Source organism: Vigna unguiculata, chromosome 10 (assembly GCF_004118075.2).
Source record: "Vigna unguiculata cultivar IT97K-499-35 chromosome 10, ASM411807v1, whole genome shotgun sequence".
Taxonomy (NCBI): domain Eukaryota; kingdom Viridiplantae; phylum Streptophyta; class Magnoliopsida; order Fabales; family Fabaceae; genus Vigna; species Vigna unguiculata.
This window is the reverse complement of record NC_040288.1, coordinates 25,957,045-25,977,084: the sequence shown is the minus strand read 5'-3', so window position 1 is coordinate 25,977,084 and position 20,040 is coordinate 25,957,045. Positions and strand designations below refer to the sequence as shown.

Here is a 20,040-nt window from a genome sequence, read left to right as displayed (position 1 = left end):
ATTTTAAGTATGATGGAGAACTTTATATGTGGTGGAAGCCGAAGAAGGGGAGAATGGATAGAGATCTAAGACCATTATGTGACGATAGACATGCTTTGGAGTTGGCCGAATATGCAGAAAATAAAAACGAGGAGGTTGAGATTTATGTGGAGCATGTGGTTAGTTCTGCTCAAGTTATTGAACTTATTGAAGGGGCTGCTGTTGGGACAAATGAGGAGGTTGTTGGTGCTGTTAATGTTAGTGTGATACTTGAAGAACAGGGTGTTGTTGGGGCAAATGAAGAGGTTGGTGCTGCTGGGCCAAATGAAGAAGAAGAAACTGTTGTTCATAATGGTGGTGAGGTGAATGAAGAAGAGGCAAACACTGCTGCTGCTGGGCCAAATGAAGAAGAATCAATTGTTGTTCATAATGGTGGTGAGGTGAATGAAGAAGAGGCAAACGCTGCTGCTGCTAGGCCAAATGAAGAAGAATCAAACGTTGTTCATAATGGTGGTGAGGTGAATGAAGAAGAGGCAAACGCTGCTGCTGCTGGGCCAAATGAAGAAGAATCAAATGCTGGTGCTGAATCTTGTGATGAATCTGATGTTGTTTCAGGTGATGATCAAGATGATGAATTGGATGAGAGTGAGGAAGAAAGACATAGAGATGATGATGACTGTTTTGGGTTGGAAGATATTCCACGCAGGAATTTTTCTCAAGTTTTAGACAGGTGGAAAAAATTCAAACAAGAGTGGAAAAATAGGAAGAGGTCAAGAACAACTGCTATACCTACAGCTGAAGGAAACCAAAGTGAAGGTGTGGGTACTTCTACCACACAACAAAGTACTGCTGATCATGAAATAGATGCGAACTACAGCACTGATGAGCTAGATAGTGATGTTGACATTGCTTATGGGGATGGTGGGAGGAAATACCCAATATTCAGGGGCGAAGACATGTGCAAGGAATTCAAATTCAAACTTGGGATGGAGTTTTCTTCCTTGAAACAATTCAAGCAAGCTTTGATGGAGCACTCTGTGTTGAATGGCAGAGAAGTTAAATTTGTGAAGAATGATGATGTCCGAGTGAGGGCTATTTGCAAAAGGAAGTGTGGATTTTTGATTTTATGCAGCAAAGTTGGAGGAAGTCAAACTTTTAGGGTGAAGACCTTGATTGATAGTCATAATTGTGGCAGAGTTTTTGTTAACAAGAATGCAAACAAGGAATGGGTTTCCAAAATTGTAGTTGATAAGTTTAGAAATGTTGGGAGAATGACAGCCAACGAAATAATTGATGATGTCCGAAGGTCGTACAGTGTTGCAATCACCCCCTAGAGGGCTTGTAGAGCAAAAGAGATTGCAATGGACATTCTTGAAGGAGATGGGCAAAAGCAATACAATATGCTATATGATTATGCTGCAGAGCTAAGGAGGGTGTCTATTGACGCTGCTAATTCATAATGCCAAGCACGTGCTCAAATTGACGGTTTTAAAATTTGTATTATAAAATAATTATTAAACGACTTAATGAAGAAAAAAAATTTAATTTATGAATTATAAATATTAATTTAACACGTGTCAGCATCTGAGTAGACACGTGTCATCAGATGACCAGCCTAGGTGGAACGTCGTTTGCCACGCAGTCACATACTTAACGCCGTTCACAAATTAGGGACTAAAGTCAGTAGTTCCAAAATCAGGAGGACCAAAATGGTTTAACGTTTGGGAGAGGGACCAATTCCAAAAAACGATAATAGTTGAGGGACTAAAAACATAATTAACCCATTTTTCTAACTTCATCTATTTTACTTTTTTATTTATTGGATACTCTCATATTTGAGAATGTCTCCTCGTTAATTTCAAAGAATTAATATGAAACCCCAACCTATAATTCTTCGAATATTAAGAAATGATTCATCTAATTCAATCATTGGATCTTATTGTCATGTTTGAAAATATGTAAAGAAGTAAATCTATCTTGTTTCCATCTTCACGGATATCTTCCCTTTACTCACTAAAAAAATGAATATATTATTTTATTTTTCATCAATATACTTATTTAAAAAAATTAAGACTAAAAATAATTTATCAAAATTTAATCGAAAATTGAGAGACGTAACTACTAAAAAAATTGTATGATAATCAACCAAAAACTAAAAAATGGTTATGAAAAAACATATATTATATAACTTTTCCTTTCTATATTCATAAAAATATAAATATACAAAAAATTTATGAGATTAAAAAAAGTACTAACTTTTAAACTAATATTTCAGTATCAAGAGATAAGAGAAAACTACATTTCTATCTTAAAAAATACAAGAGAACACATGAAAAAATGATAATAGAAAGAATAAATTTGTCTAACTTTCATTTGAAAAAACAAAATAAAAGAAAATATGCAAATGTGAATGATCAGTAAAATATGGAAAAGACTTAAAAGATAACGAGAGAAAATATAAAAAATATCTCAATAATTTTTTTTTTCTTTATTTTATTTAATTTTATATTTTATTATTTATTAACATTAAATATTATAATTTATAAAATAATAAAAGTCTATCTAATTTAATTTTCATATCAATATAATATATATCATATATATTCTTTTAGAATTTAAAATTATATATTTTTAAAGAAAATTAAAAAAATTTGGATATATTTTTTTAATAAATTTAAAAATTTTGGGAACCATACACTATAATCTGCCACTGTTCACAATCACAAGTGGTTATTGCACACATTCCTGGATTGTCTAATGGTCATGTTCATGTCTCTAATGAAGTCTATTACTTGACTAACTCCTTCTATATCCAAAGCTTTGTGTAAGATATTGTTCCAATCATTTTAAGCTTATCTAGAACATGTATATATACTTATCTCTATCTTTTTCATCATACGTTTTGTTATCATTAAAACTTATTCATTCTCAGACTCGTCTAATTGGGTTTCTAGTGTCTAATGTTAACAACGTTCCTAGTAAATTTGTCGGGATTATGTCTCATAAACTTGGTTTGCTAGGTTGTTCATGAGGTGATCGTTATTCCAATAGTTGCTCTAGCAACTTCCCACTATTGTAATGAAACTCGATGGATCTCAACCATCATAGCACTCTACTACAAGATTGTGTAATTCCATTCAACCCATCAATAGTTTGGGTTTGATGTGTGATTCTAGGAAACATTGTATAAAGTAGAAAAAAATCTAACTACTATTTAGAAATAACTAGACAACAGATTTTGAAAACAGACCCGACAATGCACAATAAAAATACAATAAGCTCACTCCCCACAAAGCACTTTGGACTCGACTGCTTTGATACAAAAAACGTAACACCCTATTTGTTTTGCTTTCCTAGGACACATTTCTACACAAATAATCTTATTTCAAATAATTATTTTTAAAATAAAACAATCACCACTTTATTAAAATTAATTAAAAAGGAAATACACGTCTTACATCACAACATTTTTATTACCTTGACAAATTTGTAAAATAAAAAAATAATAAAACACTAAGACTTCCCAAAGTCTTGTCCCAACTCTCATCCTTTTCTATTGTGCATCTTCCTCAACAACACCTATACAATTATCTACTCCCATGATAAATCACAACCATCACAAGTTGAAACTACAACCACAAAATAGAAGGTTAAACAAATATAAGAAAGTAAAAATCTCAATTTTGGAAATAAACTTACACTATTTAAAAATCTCAAACCATATATTTTCAAAGAATCATTTACTTTGCTAAAAGTAAAACATATAGAATCCCAAAAAAGAAAGGTGACTCACAATAGACAAGCTTAAAAACTTTGTCTTTTCTAGCCAGATATTTTCGCATATTGCTTTTACACATCTTATTTCTAACTAAGAAAATGAAACTAGTACCAAATTCAATGGTCTATAACAAAGCTAAAAAATTTAGAAAATGAAAACAAAAACTAGTAAAACAAGTAGTCTCTTTGGCTTAATGGAACTCATCCATCTTCCGAGAAGCCTCCATAGCTATGATGAAACAAAACACTCTTCCGAGTAGCATATATTTTAAATTTTAAATATTTTATATATTAATAGTTTTTATGCAAAAGTTAGAGTTTGTTTAAAAATAACAACTTTATAAATTCAAATGTATAATTTTAAAATAGTTTTATATTAATTTAAAATAAATATATTTATTTATATGTTTATTTAAAACAAGATTTAAATAAAACCTAGTGTAAAATATAAATTTAAATAAACTTAATCTTGTTAAAATTATCAATTTTAATAAAAATATCATTATAATATTTATATAAGAGTTAATTTTAGTCTTAATTTGGAGAGAGATCAAATTGTTTGAGCTTAAAACAAAATTGGGATTGAATTATGACAAAATAATAAATATAAGGACTAAATTGAAATTTTTTACATAACACTTGTCTTAATCATTTGGCATTGTCACTACCACATCAAACTGTCTTTGCCATGTGGAATGAACCCTCATTTGACATGTGGCAATTTTTGAGAAAAGTATTTTATAAAATTTAAAATTTTAAAAGAATATATAAAAAAATCAACAAACTGACACGTGACACATTAGTTAACATCGGTAGTACTGTAATAACGAAGATAACCAAATTGTAACACATTTCAAATGAGGACCAAATTAAGATTTATGAAAATCTCATAACTTAATTGAGATTTTTGAACAAAAACGAAGATCAACCGAGGATCTAAACCTAAATAAATTAAGATTTTAAGTTTTTAAATTAATTTCCTAAAATAAAATAGATAAAATACTTCTTAATTTATTGGTCATAATATCACTTTGTACCAAATTGATTTGGCACATAATTACATCATTAACATATTTAAATCAATTAACATAATATAATTTTAAAATTTATGCGGTAAATTTCATAAAATTAAAATTTTAATGTATTCAAATGAAAATACATTGTTCTGATCCCATAGACAATTTTAATGTCCCAAAACATCATTAGGATCAACCACTGCGTTCTAGAGGTATTGTCCACTTTAGAATTTGGAACTCCGTCACGGTTTTGTCCTTAAAAGGTGTCTTAGAGGATAGAAGGAGAAATGAGTAGTTAAACTGCCTTTGGATCGATTACTAAGCGATGTGAAACTATTAGGCGTGGTAGGAACATAGAAAACTCCCATTGCTCTCAATTGGAAATAGTCATACATATTTTAGGAGTCAATGTCAAACGCACTTTAAATATTTCTTCAACCCTTCGATTCACTTTTTAAGGATAAAGTTCTATGAAACAACAATACATCAAGAACGAACGTGGTGTTTAATTATAACGATGATGTCTGTTGTTTGAACAAATAAAATATACAATTGATACCAAATTATACTAGAATGAGATTTTAAAATACAGTTTTTTTCTCAAATCTCATAGTTCTATTATCTGGAAACGGACTTTCTAAACTTTCTACATATAACTAGTATTCTAAAATTTGAAAAATATACTATTGGACATTCATATTCGAATCACATGAGCAAACCGTACTAATCAGGTATACAATTCTTTCTATCTTCACAACACTAAAAACAAAACAATATAACACTATAACCCGGTAAACAATGTTCCCACACACCCAATCTAGAAGGAAACATGGAAATTCGAAACAGTGTGACACAGAATAAGTAACTAAAACACTACGTTAATTTAACTCATCAGTAGTGGGAAACATAAATGTTGTATTCAATGGTGTCCGTCGTTTTTGGATCAAGAAAAATGGTATTAGTCTCTGCATATCCCGTGGCAAATCTGAACAATCCAGTGCCACCAATCACAGGAATCTCCCTGATCTTTTGTGCGATGCTGTTCCTCCCCAACAAAGTGATGGTGCTCCCATTGTACTTCCCTTCGGTTAACACGAAGTTCAGAATCACCGACAAGGTAAAAACCCTCTGCGACGTTGCTGCAACCAAGCCCTCGATTCTTCCCACGACCTTGGAGGTTGGCTCCGGTCCCACTGTCAAGGTGGTGTCCAAGACCCCCACCGTGCCGAAAGAGGTGGTGGAGTTGAACTTAGGTACAGGCGGAACTACAAAGACGGAGGTGGGGTTGCTTCCCGAGAACCTCTCGTGGAAGTAAAACCGGAAATGGCTAAAACTTTTTTTTTTCTTTAAACCTAATGTCTTGGGATCTGGTGAACCTACGAAACCTGTGTCTGTGTCTTGGGCTGTGGTGAAAGTGAGGGTGCTGCAGAAGATGAGAAGGGTGAGAATGAGGAATTGGGTAGCCATAGTTGATGAAGATTGGTCTTGTGGCAATAGTGTAAGAAGATGGAATGAAGAGAGAAAGAAGTGCATGAGGGATAATTTTGATTCTATGTTTATTTATAGAGTGGTATTACGTTATTTACAACCCAGAATAATAATATTTTAATTATATTTATTTTATTTTTTTAATTTAAAATTCTAGTAGACATTATTATATTAGTAAATGGAGTGTCAAGGGTTGTATTTTCTAAAGAGTGTCAAAATATTATTTTTCTTATTTATAAATACAAACTTAACTCGGATAGTATTTGGGTTACGATTAATTTAATTGTTTAAGATCAAATGTCAACCTTAATATTATACATAATTAAAATTGTAAAATAAACACAAAATTAAATCACAGTATATTTTAAAATAAATGGTATCCTTATGAATATAATAATATATCATTTGAATAAAAGCATCAATAGATAATTATTAAAAAACCTTATGATTTCGAATAATATAGGAATTTTAATCCATGACACAATTGAATCTCTCATCAAAATACTTTTCACGAATTTTTAAAACCTAAAAAAGGCAATTATATGCTTAAATAATCCGAAATAAATTTTAGTGGGAGTTATGGGGCAATTATAATTAAAGTGATAAATATATCATATATAACACATCAAATTGTAAATAAATAACATAAGAGAGATAAAAAAAAATTGTAAGAGTACTGAATAAAATTATACATACTTCTTATTTATTGTGTTTACAAAATTTGTAATTTTGTATTACTAACACGCTTTGACTTTTAAGGAGTTTTTTTTTTCCTGTGAAAAATAACAATCATCAGTGAATATCAAAATGGATGTAAAACAATTTTGAATGTGAAAATATCATTTTCAAACTATAAAATAAAATGAATGTCAAAATAGTATTGTCCTTCTTTTATTGCATAGCATAAGTAATTTTCATACGTATACTAATTAAGAATTACTTATGGCTACATATCATGATATTGATCAAATGTCTGCATATTAAGAATTGTTTTTGGTTAACATATCCTTCTAAGTTAATGAGAAATTTATTATCATAATAATCATTAAATGCTGATTAATTTAAATTATGTAAATTCAACTATTATTCCTAGGTTTAATAAAAATTCAAGTATATCTTACTCATGTTTTTACTTTTATTTAAGTATTATGTTTTTTGTTATCTAAAGTTTTTTGTGTTGATTAGTGAACTGGGGGATATTAGAAAAATTTAATTTTAGAAAAAAAAAAGATAAAAAAAAGTATGATATCATCTAGTAATTACATAAATTAAATGACATCATACAGAAAAAATAAAATAAAAAATTTATTATGTAATCCAAATTTATAAATTAGTTAAAATTTGATTAATTATTATTTTAATAAGAACGTGGAACAGTTGAACATCACATCCAAGTTAACGTGTTACTATTAATTAAATACTTAAAACTGTTTGACAAAAATATAAAATAAATTATATTTTAGGCTTCAACTATTCTGAGTTGTTGGACGGCGACATTATATATTAAGAAATTTAACTGTTTATTACAACCAAAATAAAACTATTATTTTTTCTGTCATGTTTTAACTTGTAAGCATTACTTATGTTAAGGTCGTAACTTTCATATATACTGCGCACATATTAATTATTAATAATGTAGGAGTTAGCTTTATTATTTTCAGCATTAGAATATATTTTTATTCTCAATAAAAAAAATACTCCATTTAACTAACGTGGAAGTAATAAATTATTACTTCTACAGATATAAATCCACGTGAATTATTAAAAGTACGAACGTCCTAATCAACCCAAAGTTTACTCCATTATTCTATTCGTATAATTTATATTAATTTAAAAATTCTTTAATTGTATTTTACTTTTCTGTGTGAACATCTGTATTCTGAGCTTCTATTTGTTTACTTCAATTTAATTTTTACAATTAAAAGCTTTGAAGTATATGCCCAGAAATTATAAAGAAACAACTAAAGAAAATTAAAAAATATAACGAGTCCCTTGCTTGCTGCTAAAGAATGCACCCAACATGTTTATTTCAATAAAAGCCGGTCAGAGGATTATATGCAAAACAAGTTGGGTTTTTCAATTAACAAATTGGTAATTTTGCCCCAATACTTAGACGTGGTTGAGTTTCAAAAAAATTATAAAAAAGACAGGTAACATATATTTGCAAGAATACCTTTAAAATGAATAAGTCGTATTTATGAATGTCCTATTTGGAACATACTTTTAGTTTAAATAAAATAGGAATTGTGCTTTAAAATATAATTTTTTTATTTAACTTTTTACATATATATATATATATAAAAAAAGCTATGTACAAATGTACGACTTCTTTTTTCTTTCAAAAGATAAGTTTGTATAATGAGATTTCAATTAAATTTTTTATCTTTAAGATTATTGTTTGCATGTACTACATTAGGTACTCTTTCATTGTTTGTTGTATTTTTTTTTAAATTTGGTTGTGTTGTATAATATTTTTGAAAATTCTTAGAAAATGGTTAGGAACAAAACAACCATAAAGATCATAATCTCTCCAAAATTATTGATATGCATGAGTAAAGTATTATTACTTGCATGTAACTTGATTAGGTTTAAGATGAATTTTCGATTGTCTATAATTGTCAAGATGTGTTCAAATTAATGATTTGAATTTTATGTGTATTGGTATTGTATCTTGTGAGAGTGGAAGCTCTTTTGGAGGCAAGAGGCTTAATACAAGTAAGAAAAGCTAGTTTAATTTTGATAGAACTATAGGTTAGAGGAATTGAATTTAGAAGTTGAATGGTCATACATTGTTGGATTTTATGTAAGTTTGATATGTTTTATTTAATTTAATATGTCTTAATTTAAGTGTCATATGTTGAGTATCTTGATAGTTTTAATTTGTGATCAATTAGGTCAAATTGGTTCAACTTCATATTATTTGGACTAAGTATATCCTTTTTGGTACAACAAATGAAGAGAGAAAAAAATCAATTTGAGCCAATTTGAACAATTAACAATTTAGTCACCGATATTAACCACCAAAATAATTTAGTCGCAAATTGTGACTGAATTAGCAACTGAATCATAGTAGTTGCAAATAGTCACCGATTTAACGACTGAATAAATGTACAATAATTTTTATTCCTATAGCCATTGAAATAACGACTAGATTTTTTAGTCTCTAAATATTGTGTTTTAGCCACCAATTTAGTGACCGAAATAAATTTTATTTTGTAAAATATATTTAATATGGTAATTAGCCACTGAATATTTTCGGTCGCTACAGTATTATTTAACACGTAATGTTTTAGCCATCGATTTAACGACCAAAATAAATTTTATTTTGTAAAATGCATTTAATATGGTAATTAGCCACCGAATATATTCAGTCGCTAAAATATTATTTAATATATAATGTTTTAGCCATCGATTTAGCAACTGATAAAAATATTATTTTATAAAATATACTTAATATGATATTTCGCCACCGAATGTTTTTTGTCGCTAAATCATACACATAATTTTTTCATAAAATTATTTAATTAGATTAAACTAATATGATAAAAGTTTTAAATTAATATTTAAAATAAATTATAAAATGACTAAATTATTTACTTTTACAATTTGTACTCATAAGCTTGTTTCGTCCTATCTCCACCACCACCACCTTCGTCACGACCACCACCACAACCATCAGCAATAACAACATCACTACCACCACAACCACATCAGTAGAACCACTACCACTACCAACATCATCACCACCACCTTTACCACCACTGTAACATACTCGTAGGATATTACTTAAAATAAATAAAATAAATAAATAAAAATTTATCGAAATAAACTTCTCATTTATTATTAAATCATTTTCCAAAGGCGCGAGAAACTTAAAACGTCAAAACTTATAAACCGCGATATATAGTCAAAATATTCATAGTTCATCGTTACAAGTCAGAAGTTGAAAGCAGTAAAACCACTAATTAAATTACATGAAAATTTAATAAAGAAGTCTTTATAATCCCCATGTAATTTGTTCCCACTCTCCGTCACTAAGCATCTGCCGGCTCACCTCTGACATCATATGCTCCCGGATAACAAGTTACCCGATCATCGCCACACATAAACAGATAGGGATAGTTATGCACAAAGATAAAATAAATATGAAATAAACCCATTCAAACACTCATCATTATTTATCCTTTTATAGTAAACACCCACTTTCCCAAACTCAAAACCATTATGAGTTTATGCATGTACTCTTGATCATAGGACTTTCCTGTGCTTCCACAACACTCCTCACTCATGGTCTAACCTACGAGCATATCTCGCTCATAGTCCTGCTTCGTGGACTCCCTCACCCATCATCTGAACTCCTCACTCGGACCCGGACAGGCATACTCGCCTTTACTACTATAAACCCCCTCGCTCATAGCATTCTCAAGTTTGAGCATGAAATGAACTCCCTCGCTCACTCATCCTAAACAAGAATACCTCCAGTGAACTAAACTGTTCATGTTCCGCATGCGGTCCACCCATCACGAACTCCTCGCTTGTGACTCAATCCAAGCACATCCTAGATCACCTATGGACTTAGTCCTTCAAGCCCAACATCACAAACATAAAATTTCCAACCTCAGTTGCATCCGTTGGCACTGCCAAGCTCCTCCGGCAAAAAGAATCCAAGCATACAGATTTTCAATCCTTACAACCCAACAATACCATCTTATGCACCTAATTCATGAAATTTTGGGATAACATTGCAAACCACAGCTTAATCAGGAATCGAAAGCACGAATCTTCATTGTTCTCGCTTAGGCTAGAAGCCTTCGCCCAAACGAGTATGTATGTCTTGCTCAAGCTAGGCTCCCTCGCTTGAGCGAGTGAGTTAAAGTGGTTCTCTGCAAGCTCTCGCTTAGGCGAGACCTTCTCGCTTGAGAAAGGTCCTCTTTCGCACAAAAAAATAGTCCCTCGCCTAGACGAGGATTCGAATAAAGAACGCGACTGATTTCTTTGAGTGCTCGCCTGGGCAAGCCATTCTCGCTTGAGCGAGATAATACGTCGCTCAACACTAGAGTTGGTCGCCTAAACGAGACGCTTGAGCATAATCAAGGCCGATTCTCTACTATTTTTGCCTAGGCGAGACTTGCTCGCTTGAGCAAAAATAACAGATGTCTTCCATGTTCACGCACGAAATAACCAACAGCAATACCAAACCACAGTTTATACATTACCAAGCCGTCTATAACACTGAGCAAAATTCATGACTATGATTTAAACCTAATTGAACTCCCAAAACTTGGGATGGAACCATGAACAACCATACAATACGAAAACCCTCCATCATATTCACACAAGAGCATAAGAGGTTTTTCAAACAACATCAAAAACAACAAACCTCGAATCCCATCACACAGAGCACGAAATTCATGGCATGCAAGTATAATATCAGAGAGCAGGACTCATAATCATGACACATATCATTCAATTTACACACATATAGACATCCCCCCTAACCTGAATTCCTTTGCTTCAAATTATAGACTTTGAGGGTTCTTCTTTGATTCCCTAGGCCGCCTAGCACTTTCACCCAATTTCGCTCCCACTAACACTCAATTCTCTCTACCCCCTCTCTAAATTCGTGTTCTTTCTCTTATGCAACAAAACAACCCCAATGAGAGGTAAATGGTGCAACCTTGGTTGCCCTCTCTACCTTACTTGGTCACTAAATATTGCCTTAATGAGAGGTAAATGGTGCAACCTTGGTTGCCCTCTCTCTACCTTACTTGGTCACTACATATTGCCTTAATGAGAGGTAAATGGTGCAACCTTGGCTAGGTTTTCCTTTGCCCTTTCACATTCATGTCAAAGCTAAATTTAGCCAAATTAAAGTTTAATTCATGTCTATCAAAGTTTGAACACACAACCATAAAGTTTAATTCATGTCTATCAAAGTTTGAACACACAACCATCCAATCATCAAGTCAATGCACAACCATTATGCAAAATTCGTATTTCTTACTAATTCATAAAGATTACTCATCACGATTCATTACATTATTAAAATAATATAATTACAACACTTAAATGACATACATAGGCCTCAAACCCAAGTCCTCTCACACAATCAAGTACTTTCAACCATTTGAACTAGTACTTTCCACATCATACATGTCATAAATAAATGTCATAAAGGCTCATACTACCCGCATTTATTAATTATTTATTTATTTAATTAATTAAATTTCACGGGCCTTACAACCACCACAACCACCCATCACCACCACATCCACCACCACCGCCACCACAACCTTTACGACCACCATAACTAACACCATCACCACCACATCCACCACAACCACCTCCACCACCACCATCACCACCACAACCTCCACCACCACCATAACCAAATCACCACCACCACCACCACCACCACCACCATAACCCATATCACCACTATCAGCACCACATCCACCACAATCACCACAACCTCCATCACTACCATAACCAACATCACCACCACCACCACCACCTCTACCACCATCATCACCACCACCACACCACTACCATTGCCACCACCTTCATCACCAACATTACCACTACCACCACCACCACTACCGATTAGGAGAAATTGAAAATTAGGTGAAAAAAATATTTTAAATTTAAATATTATAAAAATATATATTGGGACTGACCATGAAACACATTTACTATTACAATTCTTTCGTAAACATGTATTTATTATATTATGATTGCTTTTTTTTTCAATTTCTCACTAAGATATTTTGATTTTAAATTTTATTAATTGACTAATGACAATAAATAAATTGGTGATTTTTTTATTTAAAAAGTAAAAATTAATATCTAATTAGATTAAATTCATAAGAAGTAAATTTTATATTAATATATTGTAGTTAATTAAATTATTTAGTTTCATAATTTCAAATTTCCACGAAAACTTTTAAATTTTTTGTCTTACATTCTTCGCAATTTATTGTTAGCTCCAAATTTTGGGTTTTATTATTTGCTCGAAATCCATTTTTCTCTTCTTCTATTTTCTTTCATCTTCCACTTATTCACCATACACAAATTTCATTCTTCAGCAATTTTTCATTCAACTTTCACCTCTTTCTTGGACAACTTGAATCATTTCTCCATTTCTCTCTCGACCCTAAGTGAAAAGCCCTAATTTGGAGTTTATTGGCTTGCCAATCATGAATTTAGTTTTGTGTCAATGTGAATGGTTTGATAATACTCCTAATATATGAACCAAAGTAGATAATAATAATAATATACATCAATATGACTTTGATTTCTAATAATTGTAGTGATGAAAGGTAAGATAACTAACACATTTGGTTATAGAAAACACAATTAGGTTTGAGTCTTTTTATCACAATTAACTCATTTTTTTGGTTTAAAATTGATTGTTCTAATTTCATACCTCAATCAAATGTTATACATACAACAATTTCACTTGTAGATGACACTAAGGGGTAGAGGTATTGAATTGAAAGCTAAGAATAAGACATTTGAAGAAAAGATGACACAATTGATGCAGGATAACAAGCAATAGAAAGAACGCATATGCCAACAAGAAGAGCATATGAAACTTGTTTTACAACACATCTAGTTGAAGAATCTTATTTCAGAACCTTCTGATCCTCCTGACAATGGAGATGTTGTAGTAGATCGTTCTAGTGATGGTAATTCACATGAGCATTAGTTAGGTTTAAATGTATGATAACTTTAAAATTGCATATGTATTTAGAACTAATTTCATTTTAGTTTTATGTTAGATCATGTATTACTCTATTTTTTATTACATTATATATTGCAGTTTATTATTATTTGTTATAATTAAATATGCAACATTTGTAAGTAGGTAGAAAATTGAATATAAGTAGGTTAATATAGCCACTAGTTTAGCCACCAATTTAGCCTCCGATTTAGCGACCAAATGTGGCCATCTATTTAGCCATTAATTTAGCCACCAAAACTATTTTAATTAAATTAGAAAATGTATCTATTAGCTACCGAATTAGCTACCAAAAGTTCAGTTGCAAAATTGGTCTCCAATGTTTTAAGGTGACCAAATTTTTAGTGACATATTATCGACCATAATTTCGGTGGCTATTTAGCAACCGATTTAAAAATTGGTGACTAACTGTTTTGTGACTAGAGTTTTCACAACTATTTATTTTCTATGGCTAATTTCGTTGCTAATTTTGTGGCTAAGGGTGTTAGCCACCGATTTTAGCCATTTAGCAATCGATTTCGTCAGTAGCTAAAATGTTTTATTCTAGTGGTGTAATCTGTCTTTATACTTTTTTGAGTTATGTAGATTCATTGGATGAGCCATCTCTTCCTGAGCGAGATTCAATTTTTTAAAATTGAGAAAGTTAATACAGTGATTCTCATTGGATGAGTCAAAATTCATTGGACAAGCCTTCAAATAAGATTCTTAGTGTTTTGGTTTGTTGAACGATCAAATCTCTCGTTAGGAAAAAATAGTTTTGTGAAAATTTTAAAAGCTAAATAAGGATTGATCGTTGAATGAGTGAAGTCTCATCTGGTGAGCCATCCTATCGTTGAACAAAATTCAATCTCCAAAGACTAGAGCTTAGACAACATTTCTCATTGGTGAGCAAAAACTCCTTAAGCCAACCCTTAAATAGGGTTTTCGGTTTTATTATTTACTAGATGAGCCAATTTCTTGTTGGATAAAATTAGTTTAGTGAAAAAAAAAACACGTATAACTCAAAATGATTGGTCATTGGCGAGTCAAGTCTACTTGGTCTAGCAATCCTATAAAACTGATTTTTTTCTTTTAAATCTTGGTCATTTGTTGGGTGAGAAAAAAATTTAGTTAGGTAAAATTCACTTATTATGATGTCACCTTTGATTAAGTAAATGAAATTCTGACAAAGTGAATTTGAACATCTTAATTCTTTGAAAAAACTGAATGCTACCTACGCGAAATAATATTTTATGAACTTTAAATAGATAAGTTTTTAAATAAAGAAACAAAAACTAAAAACATTCAATTTTAATGAAGGTGACTTTCCATTCTATTATTTTATTTTTGTTTATATATATATATATATATATATATATATATATATATATATATGGATTTTTCATTATTGTAAATTAAACTATACATAAGTGTTGTCTTTCTGTGTACTATTTTTAAATATTCTGTTATTGTAATTTTCCAAATTCAGTTAATTTGATTCATAAGCGGTAAAATGAGTTGTTACACATGTTTAAAAATAATGAATAACTAATAAAATTATTAAAAATAAATACAATTTTTTGGACCTACAAAATTATCAGCACATAAAATAGAAAGTGTATGTTAAAAATTTTAAATTAGTAAAGTATATTATAAAGGTGTAAAAAATGTGAGTTACGAAAGTATTACCAAATAAAATATAAATATTTTTTTAGTAAATATTTAATTCAAATTTGAAAGTACAATAAATAGCAAAGAATTAGAACATAAAATATAAATAATTTTTAGTAAAAATTTTAATCCAAATTTTAAAGTTGAACATTTTTTTCATAACCGCCTTCTGTCTTTTGGCTATGGATCTTACGATAGTTCCTTCACACTTAACTTTTAAACTATCATTCATCTTAGCAATTCTTGGTACTTGTTCACTGCTATTTAATTTCACTGCCATTTAATTTCACGATGTATGGGTTTTAAACCCTAAATTACATTGAAGTTTAATTTCATTTTAAATTTCAATTTTGGGTTATGTCACTCTCTATCTATTAATATTCTTTCCATGTTTTTTACTTATGTGAACAATAGTGAATAACGAAACTAAAAAAAAAAAGTGATAACTTGAAAAAAAAAACAAATACAATGAAAGTAAGAAGTATCTGTAAGTGAGCCTTGAAACCAATAAATAAGATGGAAAAGAAAAATCAGTGATAGTTTTATACAATTGTCCTTAACAAATAAATTAAAAATTATATTATTAAGGGTAAAATAAAAAAAGTAAAAATATACACCAAATTTGGTGTATCCTTCTATGTATCTCTTTATATAATGACTAGTAAAAACACATTGTTATGCGCTTGTGTCTTTACTTTTCTTTATGATTTTTTATGATATTAAAAAATTTAAAACTATTATTATTATAGATATGAAATTAAATATAAATATTTTTTATAACTTTATTATAAATATTTTTTATTTAGTTTATAGATAGTTTTATAATTAAAAAATAATAAAATTGATAAAAAATTTATTTAAATTTTAAAAAATTTGTATTTAGAGGATAAATGTAACGCCCCATTTAATTTAATATACGAAATTAAAGGAAGCGTCACAAAAAAGACAACATAATGGCGCAGTCTTGGAGTTTAAAACTCAACTCCTTATAACCCAAGACACACCACGATGCCCAAAAGATAACTGGATAAAAGTTTACAAAAGTATATAGATCCAAGGATAAACAAGTACACGGGCCATAGTCCTACAGAAAAGCCCAATAAAGAAACTAAAGTCCAGTCCACGTGGACTATGCGGTAGAACCATCACCTCCCTCTTGTCCACGGGTGTTCCTCGCATCTGCTTACATCAACAAGTTGATGATCATCGCAAAAGAGAGTACCACACAGCAGAACACACAACAATAAAGTAGGGTAAGCTAGAGCACACAAGATTTTATCCATGCAAACAAATATATTTTTCACATTTCCATATTCACATATCAACCAAGCATGTTATGACTTCACAGACATTACAATAAGACACGACTCGACTCATCCGGATACGTATAACCTGGTCGGATTTAGCGGATGCTTGCACTTGTGGTGGATACCTCTGCTCACCCCCGAGCTGCTCACTCCCGAGCTATGTGTTACAAGTGTTACAATGAATCAATTTTCCCTCACCACAAGGTTAGCCCTTAATGAATTTCAGGCCTCCTGCTACTCTCACAACAGGAGTCAGTCCGCTCTAGGTGAGACTAACCGACCCCTTAGAGTGTCAGGATGCAACCTTACCTTGAATCCTTACCTAGTTATACAGATGGGGCACCACCATAGACACCCACTAACAGGGGCCATGGAATTACGTCCCGACCACTGAAGCACGACCCTAAAAACCCCACCTAGGGACTTTCAAGGAATTACGCACTGACCACAAACCAAATCATCATCAAAACGAGTAATTATTCAACACACATATGTAAATATCCCATGCTAACCTTGGCAGTTCCATCCTCCATTATATCCCAAGTTAATCTCTTTCATTCACCAATCTCAAACCACGAAAGTAGGAGTGTGTTTCATACCGATATCATGCCATATTCATCAACCAATCCTCACTCATGTCTCATGCCAAATCCATACCAACACATCATTTTAATTCCATGAATCATCCCATACCAAAAGCATACTCATATCATGTTAAAACTCATGAATCACAATTCCTCATTCATCTTATTCATGCAAAGCCACTCAATTCATACTTAGAAATGCATAAACAATTCATACATGTATTCAACATCCAAGAACAAAGAAATCCGCCAACATACATACTCCTCGCTCAACCCTTCGCTCAGGCAGAAGAGCCTCGCTCAAGCGAGAGGTCTCTCTCGCTCAGGCGAGTACCCTCCGCCTAGGCGAGGGCTCGAGTTAGGAACAGTGGCACTGTCGCGCCTACTCGCTTAGGCGAGACCACCCCACCTGAGCGAGATGGGTTCTCGCTCAAAACTAGTGCTCGTTGCTTGGGTGACCGTTCGCTCAAGCAGCCTGAGCGAGTTACTGCTAATCTCGCTTAGGTGAGATGTACTCGCTTGGGCGAGACAACCAGAACCCGTCACTGTTCACACTGGCAGATACATTCAAACAGACCAAACATGTTTTTAACGGCTCCCACATAGTTTATAATGGCAACCCAGCATTCCACTCACGAAACTAGACCAAGTATATAAGAACACGAGATAAAATAATAAGCCCTAACTTCCCGTACCTGAAAGGGACTAAGAGAAGGGTGCGTCTCCAACAGTAGAACGTGAAAGCTCCAAATGCAGATTACCGAGCTGGAAGACTATGCAATTGCAAAAGAATAGACGTGAGTCTATGACGAGGCCCTAACTGGAAGTACAAACATGTGAACGAAAAGAAAACAAGACATGAGGTGTAGAGCACTTACACGAGGCTAGGAAACGTAACTGAGCTCACTGGTTCTAGGTTGGGAGTAAACCCTATCAGAGCTCTATTGGCGTAGTTGAGAGAGACGACTTAAAACTGTGAATGAGTGAGAGTGAGTGTGTTAAAGCAGATTAGGGTTTGGTTTTATCACTTGGGCCAGCCCTAGGCCCAATTACCAGGGGCAGCCCTTTACTTTAGGGCATAAGAGAATAATACAATTTTAATGGGCCTTACATTCTCCCCAACAAGAAAAATTTTCAACCTAAAAAATTCACCAATGAGATAGGAAGAAAACTACGTTTTCCTCATTTTCACTGACAACCACCACGCCGACACGACTGCTATAACGACTCCCACACTTATAGTCACTAGAAACTTTGCCTCTGTGCTAAGCAATATGTGTTCAACTGTGTAGGTTGGTTTAGTCACTACTCTTGAAGTAACTTCCAACCTGCAACCTTATAACTGGAATGCTCCTTCGTACCTGTCCAACCAATTTGTATCCGATATACTAACTCACCTATCATATGCTCTCCACTACCTCTCGTAGGTTTTTATCAAAGTCTCAGATGACTTCAAATCTTAAACTAAATCATGTTCGTTATCACTTCCCATTACCTTGTTCTCTCCTTTAAGCATCACTCCACTAACTTGATCACTATTGGGTTCGGGCTTACTGCCCCACCATCAACACTTTTGACCACTTTTATGTATAGCGACACTCATACCTCTTGCTTCCTCTACTGGCTCCAACCAAGGCAACAAGTTCACAACCGAGTTGTTCCATTTCAATTTAAAACCTTCAACGGCTTCCTTCACCATATCGTTTTGGCGTTCTACCTTCACCTTTAATCCCCTAACCTGAAACCATCATTTTATAGAAACCTTAGAACCATAACTTTCCCTGACTTCAAGTCTCTAGTTTGATCTATACCAATCAACTTTACAATACACCTCCAACTAAGATTGCCCAATTTGTCTTTTCTCCCTACCTCTTTTAAGAGACTCCTTCGTACTAGTCGAATGACTTGACCACTGAAATCTCTTTCACCTTTTCTCCTCCCAACTTAGACACTAACTTCTCCACCAACTCTTACTCTTACCTTGCCAAAGCCTAAATCTTGAATTCTCTCCTAGAAATAAGTACTGACTCTTACTTCCCTACTTCTAGGTTGGTACCCTAACATGAAAACATAATTCAACCACCCCTCATTTCCTTGGTCCAACTTCCTTTATGCAACCCTACACTTCTAACTCTGAATGATCATTGTACACTTTTACCCGATACACACACGAACGAAACCTTTAATGTTTTTAAAGAACCGGTCTTCGTAGTAATCACTAGGTCATGAGTAAGATAGTTCTTCTCACGCACCTCTTACCATTTCTAAGCATCATCTGCCACCATCCTGCTGCGCTACTCTGATCCATACATAAGGTCACTTGTTTGTTTACTCAAAATAATGATCCTTTCATGTCCGTCATGACAATGAAGCAATCGCCGTTGAGAAACCTTCCTCGAGACCCTTATAAAACTTGAAGAACCCTTTAAACTCCTCTTTTGATAGCCTTAGCGTTCCATTTTATCAACAATGTATCTATCCTTTTAAAACCATATTCC

At 32.4% G+C, this 20,040-nt stretch overlaps 1 protein-coding gene across 1 annotated transcript; it reads right to left on the bottom strand.

The window, feature by feature from the left end:
• Positions 1 to 5,420: 5,420 nt before the first annotated feature.
• On the bottom strand, positions 5,421 to 6,283 carry LOC114167677 (dirigent protein 22-like). Its single transcript, XM_028052803.1, has one exon. The coding sequence runs from the start codon at positions 6,237 to 6,239 to the stop codon at positions 5,664 to 5,666; it is 576 nt and encodes a 191-aa protein (XP_027908604.1). The 5' UTR covers positions 6,240 to 6,283; the 3' UTR covers positions 5,421 to 5,663.
• Positions 6,284 to 20,040: the final 13,757 nt, after the last annotated feature.